The following is a 12,123-nucleotide window of genomic DNA, read 5'->3' as shown; positions in this document are numbered from 1 at the left end:
CCCACTATTACACTTTCTCCCTCTCGCATCTTCAGTCTCATTCTTCTTACACTTTCCCCTTGTTGTCCTAAAATCTCCTTTTCTGGAAATCACTGAGAAAAGCATCAACATTAAGGCAATAAAAAAATAAACTGATTGGTACATACAGCAAACTGTGTAGGAAACCAGCCAAACCCCCTGCTGCCTCAGTCAGCCACTTCTCATACCCAGCAACACGCTTTTAAACAGTGCTGCTGAGTTAGGGTTATGTAGGACTTTGATATATACTTGGGTTTTTTTCCTCTGGCAACCAATCATGACCTATAGTATTTATGGTTCCAAGTTTCACTTCGTGGGATGAGGTCAAGAAGTGCCATCTGCATATATGCTTCAACCACCAAGACATACTGAGGTATATTGCTAAAACCTGTAACAAAAGCCACGAGCATACAGCCTGCACTGTACAGAGACAGAAACAGGGAGAAATAAACATTTTTAGTGATAGCTGTGTTGCACAGCAGCATTTTCTGAAAGAATTTGATGGACAGAATAGCTTTATCTGAGGTATTTGCTTTTCAAAGTGTGCTGCAGTAAACATTTACCTTTTCTCTTTTTATTACTAGAGACCACTATTTTAGCAAAGAAATTGCTTATTTACAGTCGCTTATGCTGCAGGTAACTCCCTATCTTACTTATTTACATGCAGGAGAGAGATACCTTTTATCTCAGTATAAAGTTACTTTGTCAGTCAGCCATCCACTAAATATTTTCCTCTCATAGCCATAAATGCTTTCCTGTCATTTGAAACAAAAATACACCGCTCCTATGAAATCCAGGGATGAAGAGGAAGGAAGCCCATAGGAAAGCAACAAGGCAGCCACAGCTTTTTATCAGCTGGAGCAGATCAGACAGTTGAAAAGGGAAAGTCACATTCCTGCAAGCTGGAGGGATGCGTATCTGAAATGCATCTCACCTACAAAGAGATCAGAATATAGAACCTGTATGGAAGAAATAAAGGGTTTAGGTAGACACAGCAGATTCAGTAGCTACCCTAACTTTAAAATTACGGTCACTACTCTTGATTTGCTATTTTAGGAAAGTAAATGTAAATGTTCAAAACCACTGCTACTAACCATTATCAATCATCCTTCACTTCAGCCCCACTTCAAACACCAAGTTTTGCAGCTCCTGGTGTCATGCATTCGTTCTCATTGAGGTCCCTCATCTTTTCCTGCTTGGTCCCTGCAGCCTCTGAGGTACTGTTTTCTCATCCCTCACCTCAGTGCAGGATGGACGCAGGAAGTGCAAGCTCCCAAGGTCCCTGGGAACACCAACATGAAAAAGCCCTGCAGCCAAACAACACACCCGAGGTACCTCCCATCCAGTTCCATCTCCTCCTGACTGTACAACCCACAGGGATCCCACCGAAGCCGCCTGAGGGAGTGCTTCCCTGGGAGGGGGGCTACAGAGAGCAGTGTGGGTGATAACTGCTCCCCATTGACCCTGAAAGCAAGCCAGCCTAAGGCATCACTCCTAAAAGAACCATTTTCCCTCCCATGGCTCCAGCAGCCCCATACACCCCACTCCCCAAAGGCAGGGGCAGGAGGCCAGGGTCCATCCTGATGCTGACAAGGCACTGGGCCTGCATCCTGAGCAGTCACCCCGCGCATCCTCTGCACCCAAAGGTGCCCCTATGCTTACAGAGACAACTTTCCCCTCCAGTTTCTTTTTTCCTTTTAATTGCCAATGCTCACAAACACAAGTAACCCTGCAATGCCTTGCACCTCACCTGTGCCCTTACCTTTATCAGAAGGGCAAAACCAAAGCATTGCACCTTCGGTTACATTTGTATGGAGAAGAGCTGGAGATCCAGGATCATTAACATAATGACTTTTAAATTACAATAATAATGAAGATCCTTTAGCAAGCCTTGAGTAAAAATCCGAAAGCTTATTGCAACACAAATGAGCTCAGTCTTAATTTGTACTTACTGATAGTCAGTAACCTCATTGAATGCTACTGGAGATTAAAAGCCAAAGAAATGTAAAAGATACCTGAGCCTGCATGCCCTCAAAAACACTTGGGTGCCTATACCTCCCTGTGTGAGGAACACTACCTTCCCAAAATTGTGTATTGTATGTTGTATAATGAATGGTGTTTTACATTTATGTGGAGCACTCAAAAGCTGTAGCATCCAGTCCGGTTGGGTTTTGTCTGCACTGCTGAATTAGGCTGGGTTCCCAGAGGAGTTTGCACACACATCTATTGTACCGCATTGAGCTGTCGTGGATGATAAGTGGGACTACTTGTGGCAGCACAGCCAAGCAGGTGCCAGCAGCGTTTGCAATGTGATACCCAGCAAACTTGTGCAAAGTTGAGGCTAGCACCAGCCTTCCCCCCAGCATCGGCAGGGATCGCAGTGTAATGTTTAACATGGGCAAATGCAGCATGACTCGAGCAATGTTTAACCTGTTTTTTGACCAAATAAATCCCCATTTAAGGCTATTGTGAACATCAGTGTGGACAAAAATTAATCGTTTTTAATGAGCCTGTCAATTTAAGTCATATATTTATGAGTAACACTAAGAAATCTCAGGCTCATCTACTCTTGACCATCTGTTTCAAAAACCCCAGAGTAAGATCCTACCCCCCTGGAAAGCCAGGGCAGGATTTCAGCAGGGTCCAGATTTCACCCCAGTTGTTACAACATAAACCTAACAACACAGTGTGCAGGCATGGGAATGTAAGGCTCCATATGAAAGCCTTGAAGGTATAATGGAAAAAGGAGAACATGTCTTTTTAAGGAACCCCTGGAGCACACCTGGATTAGTTTCATCCAAAAAGGGTCCAGTCTGTTCACTCAGACAGCCCTGCACGACAGGTATGGGCAGAGGGGTTACCCAGAGAGATTCACTTCAAAAGAGACTGACTTCAAAAGCTCCTTCCCAATCCAAAGCAGAATGCTAATACACACACCACCCACATTCCTCCTCCTCCGCTTGGATCTGCTCCTGAGGGGCTGCGGAGGCACAGCCAGGCAGGTACCGGGGGAAAGCAGGGCAGGTACGGAGCCTGCCCAGAGCTTCCCACTGTCCCACATGGCTCCCAATGATGTTGATGCCACTGGGACAAGTTCTAGATGCCAAACATGCTGTTTTACAAAACCAATCAACCCCATCTGCTTATTTCTTATGATTCTTAAAGTCTGTCTATATGCAGAAGGCCAAAATTACTTTGCTTATTTGAATAGTGCCCAAGTCAAACGAAAGAATGCTGGGTTTAGCCAAGTGTCATTGTCTCAAAGTAATTGAACTGAGTAGCACAGCCCTTCACTAGCATCATTCACACTCACAGCACAGCACATCGCTGGGTGGAACTGAGATTTTTATAGCAGCAGTGTTACTTCCGACTTGTATATAGACCAAATTCCCAAGTTCATAAAGAGCTCTAATCCCCCCCGACCCGAAGAGCAGCTGTAAGCAGGGCAGGAGTTGGTGTTTGTCTGGGTTGAGAGGTTAATGGCTACTCTGCAGACAGCTAACTGGCAGGTCATTTTAGCAGATGATTTGCAGGTATTTCACAACACTTGGAGATAACCCCGTGGAGTACTTCTGTCTTGAGCTTCTTCTCCGCCTTTTTTTAAAGGCTGCATCAGATAAACCAGAGAAAGCAGTCAGGTGAGGCTGTCCTGGGCTATTCACATACTGCCAAACTCTGCCTTTTCAATTTACAAACAGTAAACTTGTCCAAATGAACGACGTCAAATGGAGTTCAGCGTTTGTCGAAGTTGTTTTAAAACCCTATCCACAAAAAGCTTTAATCTCTCAAATCTCTCACGGCTCGCAGCAGATAGAGTTTTGATCAACATCACAACAGAGTTTCAAAGTTCACACCTTCACCAACATGAAAACGATGCTGGAATGATTGAGCTCCTGCTACTTAAGAAAACAGGTCTTCATTCCTACCTGAGATTTCACCCACTTGAACTGCATCAATCATTAGGGTGAGAAATGAAGAGTCACCTATTTCTCTGCTCTGAATACACTCCTCATGTAGTCTAACAACTTTTCCAAGCTTCATGCTCTAATAGGAGTTCTTATCTTCTTCTGCTACCAGATAAAGAGCTACTGGTTCAGACAGACAGTGACCATGCAATCACCTGCACCTTAATCCAAATGTTTTTCTTTAAGGTCACAAGCCAACTGCCTGTTTTTTCTGCAAGTCCTCACAGGACACGGAAAGGGCATTTATGAGCTACTTTACCATATTAGCTGCCCCCCACCAGCATTTTGGGAGAACCAGAAGCAGCTTATCAGGCCATGCATCACAGTAAAATCAGTCAACTCTGTTAATACCACTTTCATTTTCCTGAAGCAAAAAGGACCTCAAGCCTGCAAACACACAGGAGAGCATGGCTTGCTCCCCCAGTGCTGCACACCATGACTATGTACAGCAAAACAAGCGCTGCCAGGATTATATCACAGCTTGATTATTCAGTTTTAATACAACCATCTAAAAAACAGCATCTCCCAAAGTGTCATTTTATGTACCTGATACTTTTTTTTTTTTTTTTGCTAAAATATATAAAAATAACTATATTTAGTTATTAGTTAGCTGAAAGAATACAAAAATCAGTTTTAGGTTGCAGAGGGAGGAAGTGATGAATGTATCTGGTTAAACCTTTGAAAGTCAACAGAAGTACGGGATCAGGTCCACAGTAAACTTACAGACTGGCACCTGCAGAGGAAATTACTCACTGCATGATTGATGCCACAATTAGAGGCATAAAAAGCAATTCCATGGTAAACAAGCAACTGAGCAGAAAAGGAATGATATCCTAAGAGCATGTATGTGCTCATAAAGAAGTATATATTGGCTGACATCAAACAGTCTTCACACACACAGAGACATGAATTCTTAGAGGCAGTTAATGGTAAAGTAACCCTGCCTCTCTCCTCCTCTCCCTCCCTGCAACAGCACCGATTCTGGGGCAGCGTTTGGCCTGTATCTGCCCCTAGCACTATTAAAGCAACTCCAGTGCAGCCAGCCACATTACACAGCTGTTACACAGCCGTAACTCACTGCTTTCAGAGTTGCCATTCCCCAAAGGAGCACACTCCAGCAATGCAAACCAACACAGCTCCACCAGCATCACATCCACCCAGGCCACACCAGTGGAGAAGCGGTCTGAGACTCTACCAGCCAAACCTCCCAGTATGCAGAAGGGAATAAACATGTTTTGTTGCTAAAAAAGCAGAGATACCAAATCTCAACCGTTTTGTTTTGGTTTTTCCTAAGAGGAAAAAAGGGAGGGAAGACAGCATTGCAGATGGCATCACAGATACATGTGCATTCCCTACACCTTGGCAAGTCACATCATTTATTACCCTTCTGCAACCACATCAGAAAAGCTTCAGCTGAGATACCACCTCAGCTGAGGGAGTATATACCCTCCATGCATACTCGTATTTATTTACCCTTGTGATCCACGTTTACTAAACAACTTCAAAACACCACTTCAATCCACAGCACATGGGCTTGATACATTGCTGTGGTTCCTCTCCCAAAATTTCAGAGATAAGCCACTGCTTCAGGAAACTGAAAACTGCATACTAACCTGCAAGTGGGCTATTTCTGCCCATGCCCCCATACCGTTCCAACAGGTAGAATCACACTTTATGAACCTCAAAAACTTGCTTACCTGAGACTGACACTTTCATGAGTGCTTCCAGGGGTCTGTTGTTGTCCAGATCACGGCTGAGTTTGAGTTCCCCAGTGGCAGAGTCCAAAAGGAGCAAGTTTAATTCATTGCCTTGCACAAAAGTGTAGGCCAGGCTATCAGACACATCAGGATCATGAGCTGGGATCTTGCCAATCACGCCAGAGGGGAAGCTGTTGGACTTGTTGGTCACGTAGTTATTGAAGAGGATCTGGAAGTCCTGCAGCACAGGTGGGTTATCATTCTGGTCCAGGAGGCGGATGTGCACTGTTGCCCGGCTCACAAGAGGGGCAGAAGTGGCCTGCACCACGATCACATACTCTGTCCGGCTCTCATAATCCAGGTCCATGAGGGCCGTGAGGTCTCCATTGAGCAAGTCTAGTTGGAAGACCTCAGGGATATTCCCCTCTACGATCTGGTACATGATCTGTGCGTTGGTCCCCTCATCAGGGTCGGCTGCACTGATCCGTGCCACAATAGAGCCCACAGGGCTGTTCTCTTCCACAAAGATGTCAAATTCATCCTTCTCAAAGACAGGGGGGTTGTCATTGATGTCCAGCACAGTCACCTGGATATCCACAGAGGCTTTCAGCGGTGGGCTGCCCCGGTCCACAGCAAAGGCCCGCAGGCTGTAGACAGCCACGTTCTCACGGTCCAGCTTGCGCAGTGTGCGTATCACTCCAGAAGTGGGTTCGATGTAGAAGTCCCCATCCCCATCATCACCACCTTGGAACGTGTAGAGGAGACGGCCATTGAGGCCTGAGTCACGGTCAGTGGCAGACAGCTGCAGGACGCTGGTGGAGAGCGGCACATCCTCAAACACAGAGCCCTGGTAGCGGTCACGCAGGAAGCGGGGCGCATTGTCATTGGCATCCAGGATGAGGATCTCAACATAGGTGGTGTCTGACTTCTGGGGGATGCCATTGTCATGGGCTGTAATGGCCAACGTGTAGGAGGCCTGGTCCTCATAGTCCAGCTCCATCAGGGTGGTGATGGTGCCTGTGTCAGGGTCGATGCGGAACTGGGGGATGTTATCATCCAAAATGTAAGTGATTCTTGCATTCTCCCCAGTGTCTTCATCAGTGGCACTTATGGTGACAATGGAGGTGCCGATGGGCTTGTCCTCACTGACGCTCACCGTGTAGTGGGAGCTCTGGAAGACTGGGCGGTGAGTGTTTGCATCCGTGACGTTGATGAAGACCTGGACAGTGTCAAAGCGAGTGCCATCAGAGGCAGTGACTGTGAGCACATACTGCCTTTCCTGCTTGTAATCCAGGGGCAAGGCCAGCGTGATCAGGCCCCCTCCACTCTGACTGGTGATGGCAAAACGGTTCCTGGTGTTGCCACTGGTGATCTGGTACGTCACTACACTGTTAACATCCCTGTCCACTGCTGTCAGGGTCAGGACGCTGCTGCCCACAGCCGCATCCTCATTCAGTCTGAGGTGATACACCTTCTCTGTGAAGGTGGGGTTGTTGTCATTCACGTCCAGGACAGTGATGGACACGCTGGCTGAGGAGGTCATGACCGGCACGCCATGGTCCCTGGCCTCCACCCCGAAGTGATAGTTCTCCACAGTCTCTCGATCCAGCTCTGCAGCCACCGTGATCCACCCTGTGCTGTTGTTAATCTGAAAAGGGAACCCAGGGTCACTTGCTACAGGGGCACCTCCGGTGGACGGTGCCATCTCTACAAGTTTGTATTCCAGGCGGGCGTTCTCCCCTGAGTCAGCATCCACAGCCTGGATGTGCAGCACTGAGTAGCCCAAAGGAACGTTCTCCAGCACCGTGGCCTGGAAGGGAGTGCTCACAAAGATGGGGGCATTGTCATTCACATCCACGACCTGCACCGACACCATGCCACTGGAGTTGATCAAGGGAGGCCTGCCCCCATCCTGGGCTTTGATCCGGAGCGTGTACTCCCGAATAGTCTCATAATCCAGAGGGTTGATCAGGTCAATGGCACCGGAGAAAGAGTGGATGTAGAACTGGCCTTTCAGGTTGCCGCTCACAATGCTGTAGTGCACCTGGGCATTGCTGCCTCGGTCCCGATCCGTGGCCTGCACCTGCAGTATCTGGCTGTTCACCGGGGCATCCTCTGGCACCTGGACCAGGTAGCGCTTCTCACTGAACTGGGGGTAGTTGTCGTTCTCATCCTCCACAGTGATGTGCACCATAGCTGTGGCGCTGCGTGGTCCAGGATCCTTGCCCTGGTCATTGGCTTCCACCACCAGATGGTACTCAGAGACCTCCTCGCGGTCCACGGGGGCTCGAGTCCTCACCACCCCAGAGCGCGGGTCAATCTCAAAGACCCCATCACCAGCTCCCGGATCCAGCAGGCGGTAAAGCATGTTGGCGTTGGCTGGGGCATCGCCATCGGTGGCGCGGATGGTCAGCACCTCGTAACCCACCTCCAGGTTCTCCCGGATGCTCTCCCGGTACTCCGGCTGCTCAAACACCGGCTCGTGGTCGTTGGTGTCACTCACTGTCACCGTCAGGTAGGTGGTGGCCGAGCGGCGGCGCGGGGAGCCGTGGTCGGAGGCGGTCACCTTTAGCACGTGGGTGTCCTTCGTCTCCCGGTCCAGGCTGCGGGCGGTGACCACGCTGCCGGTCTCGGCGTCGATGGAGAAGTAGTCGTTGGAGCGCTCGTCGAAGAGCGCCTCCATGGAGTACGCCAGCCGGCCGGCTTCCCCCTCGTCGGGGTCCTGGGCCCGCAGCACGATGACGGCCGTACCGGCCGGCTCGTTCTCGGGGATTGAGACCTGGTAGCTGGGCAGCTGGAACTGGGGGGGGCTGTTGATGCTCCGCGCCCGCCGCCCGCCGCCCTCCTCCCGCGGCTGCGGGTCCCAGCCGGCCGCGGCTCCGCGGGTCCCGGCGAGCTGAGCGCGGCGCAGCGCGGCCCCCACCGCCCTCAGGCGCCCGGCGGGAGGCAGCGCCGGCGGCTCCGCGGCACCGGCGCGGCGCCCCGCGGCCCCCGGGGGCAGGTGGAGGAGCGGCACGGCGCGGGGCGGCCGCAGCTCCCCGCCGCCCGCCGGCGCCAGGGCGCAGAGCAGCGCGGCCCAGGACACGCAGGCGGCGGCGGACAGCCGCAGCATCTCCGGAGCTCAGCGGGCAGCGGTGCCGGGCAGAGCGCTGCCGCACAATCCATCCACCCGCCGGGCCGCCCGCCCGCCCTCATCCAACAGCCGCCGGCTCGGGCCCCCGCCGCCGCCCAGAGCCCCAGCCCCGTCCCCGGGCAGCGGGCTGGAGAGCTCCAACTTTTCCACCTTAAACTTTGAAGTGAGTTCAAAATGGCTCCCCTCCTCCGCCTCCCCCCACCGCCGCTCCCGAGAGGGCGATTAGCATAAACCTGCTGCTCGTCTCCCTCCTCCGTCAAAAGAGATCAATAAATTAAACACCGAGGTCCCCCCGCGCCGGGGCCGCCCCAAGGGCAGCGCCGATCCGTGTGGCTGCGCGGCGCGGCGCGGCACTGCACGGCGGAGCCGCCCCCGCCGTCCCGCTGCCCCGTCGCGTCGCGTCCCGTCCCGCTCCTGCCGCTGCGCTCGGTTCCGCGGCGGCGCTGAGCGGCGCAGGCAGCGCGGAGCGCGGCGGGCGCTGCCCGGGGCGGGGTTTCCTGCCGGTCCCGCCCGGCCCCTCCCGGGCGGCGGCGGCGGGGGCCGAGCCGGGCCCGTCCCCGTCCCCGCGGGGTTCCCGCCCCATCGCCCGGCGCCTCTCGGCGGCCGGCCCCGGCCCCGCGCCCCGGCGGGCGGGAGAGCTGCGCGCCGGGCGCAGGCTGCGCGGGCACCGGTCCCGGCGGCGCGGGGCCCGGGTGCGCGGAAGGCGCAGCGCCGCGGGTCGCAGCCGCCTCCCCGCCGGGCAGCCACCTGTCGCCCAGAGCAGAGTTACACCGAGTTCCATGTATTTCGTTGTTTCCAGTCTCTCCCGGTGCGGTTCAACACCGAACACCCAAGTGTAAAACCACTTCCCGGGACAAACCGAGCCCCATGCGCCTGCCGCGGGGCCCGCCGCGGTGCCCGGCGGAGGGGACGGGGACACGCGGTCCCGCCTTGCTCTGGGCTAATGCGAACCGGCAGGGAGGATCCGACTGAAAGATTTCTTTGGGGCAACGGCAAACAGTTGCATACAAACGCAAACTGGGGTAGTTTGTGGGAAGAAGCGAAGCCAAACCCCGCATGTAAATGTTGCGCTGGTGATTATAGTGTTAATTCTACGAATTTATGCTAAATCCCTACTACCGGTTTACTTTTCCCTCTGCTAAGGTGCTCGTTGAAGCGGTGCGCCCCGGCAGAGCCTCCATCCCCGCGGCTGCAGTGTCCTCTTGTGGGAGGACTGTCAGCTCCAGCTCTTCAACACTTTGAAGACTGGGAAAAAACCCAGATTCCTTCGACTGCTTTCATCCCCGGAACTGCATTATTGCAAGGGGGGAAAATACACCTGGATTATTGCCAATCTGTCTGTCAGGGGGGGAAAAAAGAGGTTTATAAATCGCAGTTTTGGAAGACGTTTAGCTGATTCAGCTTTACTCAATTAGATTTTTTTTCTCATGGAATTTAGGAGCTTAGCTGGCTTTTCAAATCCTCTGATAAAAATGATAGCTCTGAAAAGGAGGATGAAATACGTTAAATTTAAACATAACCGTCCCTCTGTCGAGTGGATGTAGTGATCTGTTCTGTACTCCAGAAATTAAGCAACTCCCTCTGTAGCTGGTTTAAATCACCTCAGTATTAACTCAGGATCTGGTTTAAGTTCATACTTCTCCGTGTTGTCTTGCTGTGGTGCTTAATGCCCACATTTAGAAAACTAAGCTTTTGCTACAAAAAAATCCTTTCCTATGGCTTTTTAAATGTGAAATCCAAGTATGTGTTTCCAGAGTTTTTATCAGATAAGATGGATCCACAAGAAAAGACAGTTTAAACTCTTTTTCTCATTTTCATTTCATTGCAACAAGAGGCAACATCTGTGAGTCGGGAAAGTGAGGATATTGTAAAAGCATCTGTATGAATCCAATTGTGTGTATAATTACACAAAATCCTCTATCCTCTTCCTGTTTGTGTGACTTTGCCTTCTATTTTCAGAGAATTTTGTTGTGTCTTTGTGATGTGTTTCACTGTCTTCTCAGTAATTGTATAATCCCTATTGTTCCTGTCATGCATTACACCACTTGTCGCATAATTTTACCTTGAAAATAGATTTCAGATGCAAGATGGTGAATATAATGAAGACCAACACATTGCCCTAGTGAAAAGAGTGGGCTATTTTACACGTGGGCAACCCAAACTACTTTCTGGATGCAGGCAGTGGTGAGATGTCTCACCCTGTTCCCACATTGCTTCATACAGAAGCGGGGGTCACAGGGTGGCCAGTGGTTGGGGCTGGCAGGATCCATTTCTGCTTCTATGAGTCTGGAAGAGTCAGAGAAGACAACAAGAAAACTGAACGGTTGGAAAAGGCAATTCAAGTTGGGGAGGGAAATGAGGATTACATCTGCCCCATGTTTTACCTGAAAAGTTTTCTATGAAGGCTGATCCTCCTAAGAAAATCAGATACTCCCTTTGGGTCTGATTCTGCAGATTTTGGTGTAAGCTGCCCTTTCCTACAGAAGAAATCACACCAACACCACCATGATGAGCAATATCCATAAAAATATGCAAGTGGGCGAGGTTTGGCTTGACCCTTTGTTTCCCTGGTACCGATTGATGACATGTTCATTTTACAGTTCAAGAAAAGGCTCTGTTTTGACTTGTCCGGGAGTGAAGTGTTTCAGGTTTCTTTCCAAATGGAATTTAAAACAAAACCAAGCAGCTAAAAAAAAAAAAAAAAAAGCATTGTTACCCAGCTCCAATCAGTGCTCAGCTCTAAATATATATATATATAATTAAACTTCCAGGATTTTATTAAAACATGAAGGGAAGAGACCAAGAATGATTCCTGAATGGATACTCTGTGGTGAGATCTGCAGCCCAGGGAGGAGCAGTGTTGAGCTGGGGCTGCCTGCATCTAGATCCAATAACAGTTTTCAGGCTGGGAATAAACCGATTCACTGCAACGTCCATGTCTGCGAAGGAGGTGGCTCTATGGACAGTGATGGAGCTTTTCCCCTCTCGGCCCACCAGTACTTTGACGAAAGACTTAAAAATTCACTTTCAGTAATGCTGTGTTAGAAATAGTTAACTCTGTTTTAAGAATAAAGTGGTGAAAAAGCTTTTTGTCATAGGATTTGTGAAGTGTCTTAGTGCTATAAGGTGATACTGGTGATAAAAGGTGATATGCAGTATGTCTCCCAGCACACGAACCAGTGGGTTTATTTTCTAAACCCTTGCTTGGGGCAGGTTATGCATGAGAAGAAAAGCTACCCTCGAATTTAGGCAGCCATGCAACACAAACTGCATCTTGTACAGCATCTCTATATACATAGTGTTAACATAA

General features: G+C 50.4%; 1 protein-coding gene and 1 long non-coding RNA gene across 8 annotated transcripts in view; one reads left to right on the top strand and one right to left on the bottom strand.

Moving 5' to 3' along the window:
* The window catches only part of CELSR1 (cadherin EGF LAG seven-pass G-type receptor 1), a 164,971-nt gene extending 156,087 nt beyond the window's left edge, over nt 1–8,884 (bottom strand). For 5 of the 7 annotated variants that reach the window (XM_065665415.1, XM_065665435.1, XM_065665425.1 and 2 more), the window contains exon 1: nt 5,681–8,456. In XM_065665415.1, coding sequence (XP_065521487.1) covers nt 5,681–8,363 — 2,683 coding nt within the window. In that variant the 5' untranslated portion in view covers nt 8,364–8,456. Of the gene's footprint in view, nt 1–5,680 lie in introns of all 7 variants that reach the window. The other 2 variants (XM_065665404.1, XM_065665464.1) reach the window with 2 other exon arrangements.
* Nucleotides 8,695–11,899, top strand: LOC136007561 (uncharacterized). The gene is made up of 2 exons (XR_010609753.1): nt 8,695–8,976; nt 9,957–11,899. It is a non-coding gene; the product is annotated as an uncharacterized LOC136007561 (long non-coding RNA).
* The last annotated feature ends 224 nt before the right edge of the window (nt 11,900–12,123 follow it).

This window comes from Lathamus discolor, chromosome 1 (assembly GCF_037157495.1).
Source record: "Lathamus discolor isolate bLatDis1 chromosome 1, bLatDis1.hap1, whole genome shotgun sequence".
In the NCBI taxonomy this organism is placed as follows: domain Eukaryota; kingdom Metazoa; phylum Chordata; class Aves; order Psittaciformes; family Psittacidae; genus Lathamus; species Lathamus discolor.
This window is presented reverse-complemented; position numbering and strand designations above follow the sequence as displayed.